General features: G+C 42.8%; 1 protein-coding gene across 1 annotated transcript; it reads left to right on the forward strand.

The window, feature by feature from the left end:
• Positions 1 to 8,261: 8,261 nt before the first annotated feature.
• CHRAC1 (chromatin accessibility complex subunit 1) lies at positions 8,262 to 12,964 on the forward strand. Its single transcript, XM_032803235.2, has 3 exons — positions 8,262 to 8,450; positions 10,664 to 10,790; positions 11,888 to 12,964. The coding sequence occupies exons 1-3, from the start codon at positions 8,307 to 8,309 to the stop codon at positions 12,025 to 12,027; spliced, it is 411 nt and encodes a 136-aa protein (XP_032659126.1). The 5' UTR covers positions 8,262 to 8,306; the 3' UTR covers positions 12,028 to 12,964.
• The last annotated feature ends 2,928 nt before the right edge of the window (positions 12,965 to 15,892 follow it).

The raw sequence follows: 15,892 nt of genomic DNA on the forward strand, positions 1-15,892 counted from the left end.
CATCAAATTATTGATGAATAGCTTTTCTCTCCTGTTAATTAGATAAGGAATACACCTTGTTGATTATCTGTATTTGTAGACTGCTGTTCAACTCAAGCAGACCTAGGACTTCCTGTTCCACTATTCCAAACTCTACTGAAAAGTATCTGTTTTTGTAAACAAGTGGGTCTGTGCCACTTTGGCTCCTTATAATCCACTCTGTGAAACAAGAACCCTGTTTCTCATCATGAACTTGTGTAGTTCTCCAACTGAACATTCATGAATGGATTTTGCTTTTGTGCATCTTGTTTGTGCTTAGAGAACGCAATTATAAAATAGTTGTTTTATTACTTCCATGACACTGTACCTCTTATGCTGTTTTATTACTTTTATGACACCTTTGCATTCCCTTGCAAATAAATTTAGTCTCTGCCATTTGTTTACACCTTGCCTGGATCTGTAATTAGATGTTCTTCAGTTCTTTCACTGCTTGTTAACCAGCAATTTAGGAAGGACAGTGTTCACTAGCTCTGGAAATATCCATGGTTCTTTATAACGTCAAGTCACTTTCTGGTAAGAACCTTACTTGTTCTAGTTATCAGTTACACCACAAATAATTCAACCTCTAATTAGTCCATCTATTAGCTGTTAAAATGCACAAGATTTAACTTTAAGATATAGGTCTGTAACATAACAGTTGTTTCAACTGGCAGCTCGTTTAATGAGCCGAAAATGTATTATTGAAATTTTTGAATGGATTTGTCTAGCTGCAGTTTGCAGTGACCATTAGTCCCCTTCTGGAATGCACTGTAGATCCCCAGTGCAGGATTTCACCTGAGTTCTCTGGCAAACAAACTGCATCCAGAAAATACTGAAAGTTCTGCAACCACTTCCTCCAGTTCTGTCAAGTTCTCTTCTGCCCTGGGGGATTTCTGCTGGTTTCATTTGCACTATTTTCACAAAGATTAAAATTTCTTCTTATAACATATAATAAAAGTGTGATACATGAATGTTGCTAAGACACTAACCCTTATTTGTTGGCTTCAGTCACCATTCACCAGACTGGGTCAGAGCTGCAAAAAATTAATACCCCTGCCACATGACAGGAATATTAACCAAATAGAGCCTAGTACATGATCCATTGAGCAGGAGGGTTAATGACAGTTGAGTAGTTCTGATTTCACCCAGAAGGCCCAGTGAGTCACATATTAAGTAGTTTATTGACAGTACAAATTATTTCACTGAGATAGTAATACTAACTACTACCACAAGAGGCCATTACAAGGTAAGATCAAAGAATAGTTACACAGGGTTAAATACTAACATATAGGACCATGATGACTGTTTTACACCAAATATAATATTTTATACCAAGTAAACAAACATATCCCTGTCCTAAAAAGGTTACAAATCTATAAATGGAATTTGTAACCCATGAGCTTTAGTTTGCACATGGTCACTAATTGAATAGGAGACCTCCAAATATAATGCTACTGGAAATAATGCTAGTGAGGCAGTACCTAGGCAGTGCCCAGCATGATGTTAGAGTATAGGGAAGTGCTGCAGATGCCTTCTTTCAGATTAGATAATTATTTGGGTTCAATACCCCAATGACACTTTTGTGAGATTTTATCCTGAGTTTACCAGTAAACTTCGAACTCAGCTAATTACATTCTACTGTTTAATTCCTTGCATTTTTAATTGGATATGTTTTGTCTTCCATTCCAGTTCTAGATTCATCAACTGTGTCCTGCTGAACAGAGCTGTCCGCCACGGAATCGGGACAAGCAATGCAGGAAGTGAGGTTAGAACATAAGAGCATAAGAACGACCGTATCGGGTCAGACCAAAGGTCCATCTAGCCCAGTATCTGTCTACCGAGAGTGGCCAATGCCAGGTGCCCCAGAGGGAGTGAAGCTAACAGGCAATGATCAATTGATCTCTCTCCTGCCATCCGTCTCCATCCTCTGATGAACAGAGGCTAGGGACACCATTCTTTACCCTTCCTGGCTAATAGCCATTTATGGTCTTAGCCACCATGAATTTATCCAGTTCCCTTTTATACATTGTTATAGTCACAGCCTTCACAACCTCCTCAGGTAAGGAGTTCCACAAATTGACTGTGCACGGTGTGAAGAAGAACTTCCTTTTATTTGTTTTAAACCTGCTACCTATTAATTTCATTTGGTGACCCCTAGTTCTTGTACTATGGGAATAAGTAAATAACTTTTCCTTATCCACTTTCTCAACATCACTCATGATTTTATATACCTCTATCATATCCCCCCTTAGTCTCCTCTTTTCCAAGCTGAAGAGGCCTAGCCTCTTTAATCTTTCCTCATATGGGACCCTCTCCAAACCCTAATCATTTTAGTTGCCCTTTTCTGAACCTTTTCTAGTGCTAGAATATCTTTTTTGAGGTGAGGAGACCACATCTGTACACAGTATTCGAGATGTGGGCGTACCATGGATTTATATAAGGGCAATAAATATATTCTCTCAGTCTTATTCTCTATCCCCTTTTTAATGATTCCTAACATCCTGTTTGCTTTTTTGACCCTCTGCACACTGCGTGGACATCTTCAGAGAACTATCCACGATGACACCAAGATCTTTTTCCTGACTCGTTGTAGCTAAATTAGCCCCCATCATATTGTATGTATAGTTGGGGTTATTTTTTCCAATGTGCATTACTTTACATTTATCCACATTAAATTTCATTTGCCATTTTGTTGCCCAATCACTTAGTTTTGTGAGATCTTTTTGAAGTTCTTCACAATCTGCTTTGGTCTTAACTATCTTGAGTAGTTTAGTATCATCTGCAAACTTTGCCACCTCACTGTTTACCCCTTTCTCCAGATCATTTATGAATAAATTGAATAGGATTGGTCCTAGGACTGACCCTTGGGAACACCACTAGTTACCCCTCTCCATTCTGAGAATTTACCATTAATTCCTACCCTTTGTTCCCTGTCTTTTAACCAGTTCTCAGTCCATGAAAGGACCTTCCCTTTTATCCCATGACAGCTTAATTTACATAAGAGCCTTTGGTGAGGGACCTTGTCAAAGGCTTTCTGGAAATCTAAGTACACTATGTCCACTGGATCCCCCTTGTCCACATGTTTGTTGACCCCTTCAAAGAACTCTAATAGATTAGTAAGACACGATTTCCCTTTACAGAAACCATGTTGACTATTGCTCAACAGTTTATGTTTTTCTATGTGTCTGACAATTTTATTCTTAACTATTGTTTTGACTAATTTGCCCGTACCGATGTTAGACTTACCGTCTGTAATTGCCGGATCACCTCTAGAGCCCTTTTTAAATATTGGCGTTACATTAGCTAACTTCCAGTCATTGGGTACCGAAGCCGATTTAAAGGACAGGTTACAAACCTTAGTTAATAGTTCCGCAAACTTCACATTTGAGTTCTTTCAGAACTCTTGGGTGAATGCCATCTGGTCCCAGTGACTTGTTAATGTTGAGTTTATCAATTAATTCCAATCTCCAACCCCTAATCATTTTAGTGCCCTTTTCTGAACTTTTCTATCCTAGAATATCTTTTTGAGGTGAGGAGACCACATCTGTACACAGTATTCGAAGATGTGGGCGTACCCATGGATTTATAAGGCTAATATTATCTCAGTCTATTTCTATCCCCTTTTTTAATAATGCCTCTAACATCCTGTGCTTTTTAACCGCCTCTGCCTGTCTGCGTGACATCTTCAGAGAACTATCCACAATGACTCCAAGATCTTTTTCCTGACTTCGTTGTAGCTAAATTAGCCCATCATATTGTATCTATAGTTGGAGTTACTTTTTCCATGTGCATACTTTACATTTATCCACATTAAATTTCATTTGCCATTTTGTTGCAATCATTAAGTTTTGTGAGATCTTTTGAAGTTCTTCACAATCTGCTTTGGTCTTAAACTATCTTGAGTAGTTTAGTTCATTCGAAATTTTGCACTCCACAAACTTTCCCCTTTCTCCACGGTAATTTTATGAATAAATTGAACAGACTGGTCCTCTAGAATGTCCCTGGAGAACACCACTAATTACCCCTCTCCACTCTGAGAATTACCATTAATTCCTACCCTTTTGTCCCTATCTTTTAACCAGTTCTATCCTGAAAGACTTCTTTATCCATGACAGCTTAATTTACATAAGAGTTTGGTGAGACCCTGTCAAAGGCTTTCTGGAAATTTAAGTACACTATGTCCACTGATCCCCTTGTCCACGTTTGTTGAGCCCTTCAAAGAACTCTAATAGATAGTAAGCACGATTTCCTTTGCAGAAACCATGTTAGACTATTGCTCAACCACTTATGTTTTTTCTTGTGTCTGACAATTTTATTCTTAAGTATTGTTTCACTAATTTAGCCGGTACCATGACGAGCGTTAGACTTGCTCTCGTCTGTAATTGCCAGGATCACTCTAAGCCCTGTTTTAATATTGGTTTACATAGCTAACTTCCAGTCATTGGGTACCGAAGACGCTTAAAGGAAGGTTACATCCTTAGTTATAGTTCCGCAAACTTCATATTTGAGTTCTTTCAGAACTTCGGGTGAATCCATCTGGTCCCATGACTTGTTAATGTTGAGTTTATCAATTATTCCAAAACCTCTCTAGTGACACTTTCTTGTGACAGTCCTCAGATTTGCACTACAAAAGCGCTCAGGTTTGGAATCTCCTAACATCCTCACCGTGAAGACTGACAAAGAACCATTTAGTTCTCTGCAATGACTTTATGTCTTTAAGCGTCCTTTTGTATCTCGATCGTCAAGGCCCCACTGGTTGTTTAACAGCTTCCTGCTTCTAATGTACTTAAAAAACATTTGTATTACCTTGAGTTTTTGCTAGCCATTCTTCAAACTCCTCTTTGCTTTTCTTATACACTCTTGCACGTAAGCTGGCAGTGTTCTGCTCTTTCTATTTGCCTCACTAGGGATTGACTTCACATTTTTAAAGGAAGTCTTTTTATCTCTCATCTCCCTCTTTTACATGGTTGTAAGCCACGTGCTCTTTTTACGTTTTTTACTGTTTTTCTTAATTTGGAGTATACATTGAAGTTGGGCTCTTATGTATGGTGTTTAAGAAGGGCCATGCAACTTGCGGGGATTTCACTTATAGTCACTGTATTTAACTTTCTTAACTAACCTTCATTTTGTATAGTTCCCTCTTTAAGAAATTATAAATGCCACTGGTTGGGTGTGAGTGTTCTTCCACCAGAGGATGTTGAATGCTATTGATTATGTCACTATTTTTCAAGCGTCCTGCTATATTACCTCTTGACCAGCTCCTGCCGTCCACTCGGATGAAATTTAAAGTGTTCTCCCTTGTGGTTACCTATGCGTTTCTAGAAGCATTCATTTAAAGTATCAGAAATTTCATCTCCTCGTTTAGTCCTGAAGTGAAATTTTCCAGATCAATATGGTAATAATTGAAATCCCTCACTATTATTGGGTTTTTAATTTTGATAGCCTCTCTAATTTCCTTAGCATTTCATCATCACTGTTACTGTCCTGGTCAGTTGTGGTCTAAAATAGATTTAATGTTTAAAATTATTATTAGACCATTGAAATTTCTATGCATAGTGATTCTATGAACATGTGATCACTTAAGATTTTTACTTCATTTGAATCTACATTTTTTCACATATAGTGCACTCCTCCCCTGCACTGATTCTGTCCTTCCGATATATTTGTATCCTGGAATGATCGTGTCCCATTGATTGCTCTCAGTCCACAGGTTCTGTGATGCCTATTATATCATATCCCCTTCCTTATCACAAGCACTCTAGTTACCCTTCTTATTATTTAGACTTTAGCATTTGTGTACAAGCACTTTAAAACTCGTCCTGTTTATTGTCTGCCCTTTTCTGAGTGCGCAGATTCTTTATGTGACTTTTACCATCTATCCGTGCCTTATATTATCCTCTTCCATCCACTCTATCCTGACTATAAGCTGGAATCCCTATCATCAGACTCTCCCCTAGAAGTCTGTGTCCGATCACATGCTCCTCTGCAGCAGTCGGCTTTCCCCATCTCTAGTTTAAAACTGCTCTACAACCTTTTAATGTTAAGTGCCAGGAGTCTGGTTCCACTTTGGTTTAGGTGGACCCATCTCTCCTGTATATGCTCCCCACCTCCCGTTTCTATGACGTAAATCCTCTCCTTAACCATGTCTCATCCACGATTGGACTACTGAAAGCTCTGCTGTCTACCATGCCTACCTGGCCCTGTGCGTGGAACTGGGAGCATTTCTGAGAATGCCACCATAGAGGTCCTGGATTTCAGTCTCTTCCCTAGCAGCCTAAATTTGGCTTCCAGGACATCTTTCCTACCCTTCCCTGTGTCATCGGTACCTACATGTACCACAACAACCGGCTCCTCCCCAGCACTACACATAAGTCTGTCTATGCCAATGAAACACTACCCCATGTCCTATGTAGCTGCAAGCCCCATTCCAGAGCCTAGCAGCTGTGCCACAACACCATCCAAGATTGACTAGTCACAGCCATCCTGCCACCTGTGGGGAAGGCAGACATAAACTCTGCCATCCCCAGAATGGACAGCCAACCGCGACCGGACACCATCATTATCAACGGGGACCAAAAGAAGATCATCATGGTGGATGTCACAGTGCCCTCTGAGAACAGGACCCTGGCTTTCTGCGAACCCCCAGGTTGAAAGGTGGAGAAATATGCCACTCAGGCCGACACCTTGAGAATTAGAGGTTACCAGGTTCTAACTCACACTCTGATTGTTGGAGCCCTGTGCATCTGGGACCCCAGTAAGGAGAAAGTGTTGAGAAAGCAGAATTGGTGAATGCTACACTCAGCTGATGCAGCAATTCATGGGATCAAACACCATCAGGTAGTTGAGGGACATCTAGAACACATCACCAGACAATGTCAATACCAGGAGAGATGAGCTGGAGTGCCAATAAGAAATAAAATTGGAAAGCAATAGAAACACTACTCTGGTGATTATATCTTCTAAGGGACAACCTATCCTAAATGCTCAATTACTGAGGGACAATCTACATTCATTCCTATATTTGCTCTCAACAACCAACTCTCTGCACAATTTTTCATGAGTGATGTACCTGAGTATTCAGATATTTCTAAACTGTACCATTAAATTTATTCCCCTAAATTTAGGTTATTGCATATTATATACTAAAAGTATCTTATGACTTTTAAACCAGATTTTGTACTTTTGGGTAGTCGAAGCACTACACTCAGATGTACAGACACTCTTTCCTTAACCTGTGTATTATATAATTTTAACATTACTATATACTGTTGAAAGATGCCATGTTTCAGTCTAGATATGAGTAGTGATAGGTTAGTTAAGGGCTCATTTCCAATGTCTTACCTACATCACATGGGTGCTAAAGCCTACTGTTTGTAGAATACTTTGAGACCTTCAGAACAAAGGTGCTATAGAAATGCAAAGTATTCATCATTACTGTGTTACACTAGTTTAGCTAATGTGTCATTCTGAACTGTAAGTCAAGTGAGCCTATAACAATGGGCACACTTACAGGTGCTCAAATACTATAGGGGAAATTGTGGCTGTCATTCAGCACACACTGATTTGCATGGAGCCAGGATTTCACCTGATTATCTAGGCAGGTAGACAGATTAGACAAACATTATATGCATGTGGGCCCTATATCTCTAATAATGAAAGACTGAGCTCTGGAGTTTCCTTCCTCACAATCCGTCCTGTTGTCTATTCCCTCTGAAAGCACAAAGGTCCTGCTCTAAGCACTTCTGTAATTAGAACAGCCACAAGCGAGCATTCAAAACACCACGTCTGCATATTACTGCCCGGGGCAATGGGCCTGGGGAGGGACCCGGCACGGGTGACACCGGAGCTCCGCTTTGGTGCGGCGCCTGGAGCGGGAGAGGGATGGCGCCGGCCCGGCGGCAGCGATGGAGCACGACCTTGAGGCGACACAAAGTTGCGTCGCGAGCGCCAAGACAAGCGGTAAACCCACCACCCAGCGCCTCAGCGAAGAGCAGGGCGGAGCCTCGCCGCGGCGCCGGGCGAAGGAGGGGGTTCACAGGTGCATCACGGGAGTCGTAGTCCTCCCTGTGTCACCAGTCCGCTAGCAGAGCAGGGTGGGAGAGGCCTGCTGAGCGGTGCATCACGGGAGTTGTAGTCCCCCGCCTGCCCTCCTCCCAGAGTGCACGAGCAGCCTTGTGGCAGAAAAACTACAATTCCCAAAGGGCTCTGCTCCCCGGCCTGGCGCTTTTAAATGACGGTTAGAGGTGAGGGCCTCGAGAGGTGGCGGCAGCTGCCGGCTGGGTAGGAAAATGGCGGCAGCGAGGCTGAGCGGCGGCGGCGGGGAGAACCGCCTGGTGTCGCTGCCCCTCTCCCGGATCCGGGTGATCATGAAGAGCTCGCCGGAGGTCTCCAGCATCAACCAGGACGCGCTGTTCCTCACCGCGAAGGCCACGGTACCAGGCTCGGGTCTCCCACCGTCCCCGCCTCGGCGCCTGGCGGGGAGCCGCCCAGGCGGGCCCGTATCCGAGCGGCTCCCCCCCCCGTGAGGCTAGGGCCGGGGCTGTTGCCAGGACGCCAAGCGCCTGAGCCGATGGGCTGGGCCTGAGTCCAGGCGAGATTCGTGCTCTTCGTTCTGTGCTCCTGCCCCCGGGGCAGGAGGCACGTGCAAGGGGCGCAGACCCTGCTGCAGGCGAGTCTTGCCAGCCCCTGGAGGGTGCGTAAGGGAGGTGGGGCAGGAGGGTGTGAATGAAGTAGTTTACACCAGTTATCCAAAGAAGCGGAGGAGAAAAGTGAATTGTCCTGACTCTAGGGTTATGTACGTTGTGGCCTGGCATGCGGCAGAAATCCGCCTGTAGGGGCCGTTGGCATCCCCTCTCATGCTTCTGTTGAACATGGAGTAGATAGAGGCTTGAGGCCTATCTGTCCCCCCAGTTAGTGAGGAATCACTCATATGTAGAGATTAGATCGCCAGCTCCTTCACGAGTCCCTCAGATTTTGTGTCTTCTTCTGGACTTCCACAAGCATCTCCAGAGGGGAGATAGCATGTGCTTTTGGATGCTGCATGTGATGTTTTTCCAACCCCCTTCAGCAAAATAAAACTGACTAGGCACAGGAGTTTAGTTGAAAATCGCTATGCACTTCCTGTCAACGCAGCCAGCGAAAGTGGCATATGTAGAAGCTGCACAAATGGGATTATCGGCTTAGCTACTGAACTGTGAAGATCCTGCATCACATATTAATGTCTGAATTTTGACATGGTTTGAGTTCTTGAAATTTGTTAAATCATTGAAAAGCTCTAATAAGACCAGCACATGATCCAGTTGACCATATATGTTCCTAGCTATAGCCATGGTATACAGCATTAAACTTTTCATTCCCACTAAGACCTGGTCTACACTACAGCATTAGGTTGATGTAAGGCAATTTATGTCTCTCTAGTGAATTATTTCAGTCTGTAGCAGGGGTTCTCAAGCTGTGGGTCATGAGGGGGTTGTGAGCCTGTTATGTGGGGGGTTGAGTTGTCAGGCTCCACCCCAAACCCTGCTTCACCTCCAGCATTTATAATAGTGTTATATTTTAAAAATTGTTTTTAACTTATTAGGACGGGTCACACTTAGAGGCTTGTTATGTGAAAGGGGTCACCAGTACAAAAGCTTGAGAACCACTGGTCTATACAGTACAGCCTTACTCTCTCCAATGGAAGTGCCCTACTACACCGACGTAACTCAGCCTCTACGAGAGGCATAGGACTTATGTCTGTGTAGTGTAGACACTGTTACTTACTTATACTGGCTGTCATTCTTGTCAGTTTCAGAGCTCTGCTGGAGCCATGAAACTAACAAGAAAGTTGGCTTCCCAGCTGGGGAGCAGCACCAGGCTTCCTGCTAGGAGCACAGCTGTGCACAGCAGGAAGCTCTATCCCCAGCGTCTGGTAGGCTGCCCTGTTCAGGTTGGGATTTGAGGGAGGGAGGGCAACTGGCAGTGAGCTGAGATCCCTGGCTCTAAGCCTCCAGCACTGCCCCTCTTAAGTTGGTGGAAGTGCTCCTGGTGAGGATGCACATTACTGACAGAAGAAGGGCAGTGTGAATATGAATCATTGTAGTAATTACTGTGGTGGTTCAAGTTGACCTAACATGGGTTTAAGTTTGTAGGGTAGACATGCCCTAAGATAAAGCTTTGTGAATAGGGATAGGGCTTTCATTCAGTGGACATGATCTCTCCATGAGTGATGGACTTAAACTTAGTACAAATCAACCTGCCTCTCTCTCTGTTGCTTTTAATGAGGGAGGAGTGTTTTTAATCATTATAAGTAGTGGAAAGTGTCAAGCTTTTTTGCAATATTTAATCACGTACCTGCAGAAGTAATTTCTTGCTGTCTTCTGATCCCAGTAAAACCTGCTGTAGTGATGATGAACTTGATTGAGTGGCACAAATTAAGTTAGTCTAAGACCCCAGTTTTGCAGTTGGCTACTCACACATGTACACCTCTTCTGCTCACACAGAGCCATATCGAAATTAGTGGGACTCTGTGTCAGTGCAGGGCAGTGCTTGCATGCAGTTAATGGCAGGATTGGGCCCTAAATAAGGGTTTGAAGAAGCATTGCAGTCAGCTGCACACACAGGAATTAATAATTTGACATTTATTTGTGTTGGTTGTTTTTTGCAGGAGCTCTTTGTCCAATATTTAGCCACTTACTCCTACAAACATGGCCGTGGGAAAGAGAAGAGAGCCCTAACCTACAGTGACCTATCCCATACAGCGGAGGAATCTGAAACTTTTCAGTTCCTTGCTGGTAGGTATAGCAGTTGTGAGAAATCAATATGGACAACTGGAAAATAAGATGCAGCTCTTACTGTAGTAGTAGTTGTCATTGCAAAGCTATTAAATTCTCTTTTTGGCTGTTAAACTCTGTTGCATTTAACTTACTCATGGTCCAAATAATTGACAGGCATTCTGCATGAATGAATGGGTTGCTTTTTCCATTAATGCAAAAATACATCGTCATGGGGCAAAAGTAATGTAACAGTCATACTTGACATTCCAATAACTTCAAGCTACTTTTTTCTAACACTGTTTAACAGTATCCCTGACTGGTGGAGAGTCTCTGATTTATAAATGGGAAAGCTCAGATTCAGAGTGATTAAGTGACTTAAAAGTCACTTTAAGAGCTAGGAATAAAACCAAGGAAGTATGTGATGCCCATCTTCTGCTTTAACCAATAGACAACACTCCCTTAAATCTTTGTTGTGTTTGGGGAAAGAGAAGGACCCTCTATTGGTGAATTTTAAATTCACAAATGTCCTTTCAGACATTGGTTTATGCCACAGTCGCCGTTGTCTTAAATACTTTACATTGGTTAGGCATTTAGAATAATGCGTGTCCTCTTCAAATATGTTCTTTGGTCTAAGGAGTGAGACCTCCTTGTTAATAAGATTTTTACTAGTGCACCAGCCTCACTTCCTTACCGTTCTTGGGCTCATCACAATATCATTACCCTGAACAGGCTGCCTACACTGAGTGTAGGGAAATAGCTTGTAAGGAATATAAGCAGAGTAGATATACTTAAGTAATATACTTGATCTTTTCAAGTGAAAAACAAAGCAGAATAAGTGAGCAAGACTTAAGAAATTATTAAAGCAGCATTAGAATCACTTAAACAAATTCCCTCATATGGCTCACTAATACCTTAATTGGACAATATCTCTCTAAAAACATATTGGCTACATTCCTGTTTCAAGGACACCAGTTAGATTAGAATAACTTGACTATTCCCTAGCCTAAAAAAATTGCATCCCATAGACTGTGATTTTGATGGTACAGTAATAAATTATTCTAAATCTTCTTGTAACTGTTGAAAATGATTACAAAAGAAGGAATTGTGCCTTTCAGATATTTTACCAAAGAAGATCCTAGCTAGCAAATACCTGAAAATGCTTGAAAGAGAGAAGAGGGATGGAGAGATGGAGGAAGAAGATGATGATGACGATGAGGAAGAGGAAGAGAGTGAAGAGGAAGATGCTGAATCTTAAGGATGTCAAACAGCTAGCTTTAAAGCTAGTCTCTTCCTGCAGTATCAAGTTTTGGATTGGCTCCCTGACTTTTTTCCAAGCTAACCCACACTGTTGAGTTGGGGGGTGGGAGGGGGAGTGTTGGGAATCCAGCAGCTGGATTTACCTGTCTGAGAGTTGCTGTCTTGTTTACTTTAAATTTGAAACAATTGGATATTAGTCTCCTTGAAGGAAGGAATTCTGCACTTGGATATGGAAAGCCAGGGGGACTGTACATACAGATCTTGAGGAAAAAATCAGCTCAAATTATTTTAAAATAAGATCTTCAGACAATCATTATCCAAATAGAAACAACCTTGTAGGCAACCCTCAGCATCAATTCCAAAGGCCCTGGCTCTCTCTGGCTAGATGGGACCCTTGTAGCTAATACTTCTGCTTAACCGGTAGGAGTGTGGCACTTACTTTATCTACAGTTCTTACTCTGGAAGCCAATGAACCAAACCTGAGAGAGAATCTCCACTGTTTTCTAGCATGCTGTTGGAGCAGTACCTGTGGGTCAACCCCACAGACTGTAATAGGCTACTGTTGTAATACAGTCTAAAAACCAGGTCTGCAAGGAATCTGGATCCACAGATAGACCTTTTGCAGTCCCCGGTGTCGCTCTGCAGTTGTATTGGTGTTAAGAAGTAGAAGTGTTAGCTAATGATGTAAATACATATATGTAGATCCCCACCCCCGCCCCAAAGGGAGGATTCTACTTTTGTAGCTTACTGCCTGTAGTACTCTACATACCAACACCTGTTTGAAGTTTATTAAATATAGCTTGCTCTATGGCAAAAAATGAACAGTTTTTACCATTTAAGTGGTAGACCTGGTGTATTTTTACTACTATAAAAATGGAAAATATCCTGTGTATTTTCAAAAATACTTTTTTTACAATAAATATTTTTTAAATGTGGGAATTAATGCAGAGACCCTTGACAGCATTATTTTTGTAAAGGCTTTTAATCTGTTTTGTGCAAGGTTAATACGTTGTTGGGCCAGACATTCGCACTATATATATTCGTAAATGTGGATCCTCCTAGCTAGCAAATAGGGGATGAGTGGTGATCTGCTACCCACTGGAAACGTAAGTGTGAAAGATCCCTAATCCCAATTTGCACTGGGCGTTGAATTGAGTATGTTCAGGGGAAATTGAGCCTGTGTTAGTCACGGTATCTGTTAGCTGTAATGTATACAAGTAGCCTTCCAGTCTCTCTCAACTGCTCTGAGAGCATCTTGAAAGTGATGTCTTTTCAGTTTACACAAGCTACTGCACAAGTAATAGTTCAGGTTGATTTAGATCTCCATTCAGGAAAAGAGCTTCGGCATTAGGCCACTCATGACCTCCACAGACAACAAATGGAGGATCCTGATGGGTTACAGCCCCACCTGCAGGGATGAAAGGGTAACAGGGGGGAGAGATGGAGGAGACTGAGGGAGGGGGAGTCAGTACATGTGTGCTTGCCAAATGTTAGAGGCCTTCTTAGCATCAGTTCAGAAGAATAAAGGAAAAAGTGCAAGCAGAGATTTGGTTCCCACCTCTTTTTTTTTTTTTAAAAAAGACCCTCAAAAGGGCATGTGGATGGATGGATGCTGCTTAATTCAGCACCTTTCTGTTTACTGTCATCAGTTTTTCAGTTCAGATATTTGGGTCCCAACATTCTTGCCCCTGGTGCCCCTTTCAACTTCCCACAGTGATACTTTAGGTTAATCTGTGGGTTTTTTCTCTCCTTTTAGTGGAAATATATTGCTACATCTTAATTATGAAGTGTAAAAATTTTCTTTACCCTTCTCCAAAAAGTAATTAACCCTAGGTCTTATGATAAAGAAAATATTTTATAATGCATCAATGGTACAAATACACAAAGCCATATCTATACTTCATGGTTAAGCTGACAGCCAGATGCCTCAGTAATTAAGTTGGTCCAGACTGTCCACAGCCACTCACTGTGTCAGTGGAGTGCATCCTCACTAGCAGTGCTGACATGATGCACAGAGCAGTGCACCATGGGTAGCTAGCTCACAATGCAATTAATCCCAGGGGTTTTGGGGAGGGGCTTGTGATGCCTCATAAGACCCAAACATTGTCACAGGGGGGAATGGGAAGATGCTGTGCAGTTTCCTCCCTCCATCCCTTCCCAGATATCAAAGGCAAGCCTAGGTTTTTTCACGTTTTTTGAAAGCCTGGCTTAGTGTTGTATATACCATAGCCCAAGAAACATAGACCCCCTCCCCTCAACTGGATGTTGCTTGTGACTATTACAAACCCCTCGTGCCTTATCCTGTAGTATTTCCAGAGCCAAGACGGGCTGCCAGTGGATCATTGCAGTGTCATTCAAGCAGCCCTGCTGCAAGCCATGGAATGAAACAATTCTGGCAGTAGTGCAGCAGTTGTGGCCAGTGCCATTTCTGGACCTGGGCAACAGCACTGACTGGTGGGATTGCATCATATGGGATGACAAGCAGTGGGTGCAGAACTTTTGCATACAGACCACTTCTCAGAAACTGTGCAGTGCTTCCCCCAGCCCTGAAGTGCAGCAACACTAAAATGAGACCTGCTCTGACAGTAGAGAAGCAAGTGGCGGTTGCGCTGTGGAAGCTTGCAATGCCAGACTGCTACTGGTTTGGGGAATCAATTCAGAGTTGGTAAAGCCACCGTGGGAGCAGTTGTGAGCCAAGTGTGCAGGACCATTAATTCCTGCTAAGAAGGGTAGTGACTCTGGGCACCGTGTAGGACATAGTACAAGATTTTGTCACAATGGGGTTCCCTAACTGCAGTGGGGTGATAGATGGCATGCATATCCCTATCTTGACACCAGGCCACCTTGCCAAAGAGTACATAAATGTTGAGGGATACTTTTCAATAATATTGTAAGTGCTGGTGGATCACATGGGGTGTTTCACTGTCATCAACATGGGATGATCAGGAAACGTGCATGACACATGCATCTTTAGAAAAACAGTTCTGTTCAGAAAGCTGCAATTGGGGACTTTCTTTCCTGGTTGTAAAATAACCATTGCTAGTGTTGAAATGCTAATAGTGATCTTGTGAGACCCAGACTGCTCCTTGATCCCATGGCTTGTGAAGTGATACACCAGCCACCTGGACGGTAGTAAGGATTGGTTCAACAATAGGCTGAGCAAGTGCAGAAGATGGAATGTGCTATTGGATGTTAAAGGGTCACTGGCACAGTTTGCTTATTAGGTTATCCCTCAGTGAAAGCAACATCCCCATTGTTATCGCTGCCTCTTGTGTGCTCCATAATATCTGTGAGGCAAAGGGAGAGAAGCTTCTGTAAGGGTGAGTTGTGGAGGCAAACAGGTTGGCAGTTAGTTTTGAGCAACCAGATACCAGGGAAATAAAAAGCCCTGTGAGGAGCTTTGCATCTCTGTGAGCCTGTAACAACCCATTTCAGTAATGAGACACAGTAATGTGTGCTGCTTAGCTGCACTGTGCGTCTGATACCATCCCCTCCATTACATCAATTTCTCTGTGCTGCTCCTCCCCTTCCCTCCCAACCCCATCTCCATGCTTGGAATAAATAAGAGTATTTCATTCTTGAAACATTGACGTTTATTGTGCAAACATAAAGAAACTGAAAGAACAGGGAGTAATTTAACTTTGGGCAAATGGTGTGATAAAATTTGGAGGGCAGAAAGCAGGTCAGCTTGTTTGTGAAAAGACAGAAAACTTGCCCATCAAAACATTTTGAATGCCTGCCTTTTGTTCTCCCTACCCTCCCCTGGTGTTGAGTGGAAGGGATAATGCACCGCCACCTCCTAGAGTGTTTGGGGAAGGGGGAGTGGGACTAGTTTGATGTTTGCAGGCCACTGTGCAGGGGCT

Source organism: Chelonoidis abingdonii, chromosome 2 (assembly GCF_003597395.2).
Source record: "Chelonoidis abingdonii isolate Lonesome George chromosome 2, CheloAbing_2.0, whole genome shotgun sequence".
Taxonomy (NCBI): domain Eukaryota; kingdom Metazoa; phylum Chordata; order Testudines; family Testudinidae; genus Chelonoidis; species Chelonoidis abingdonii.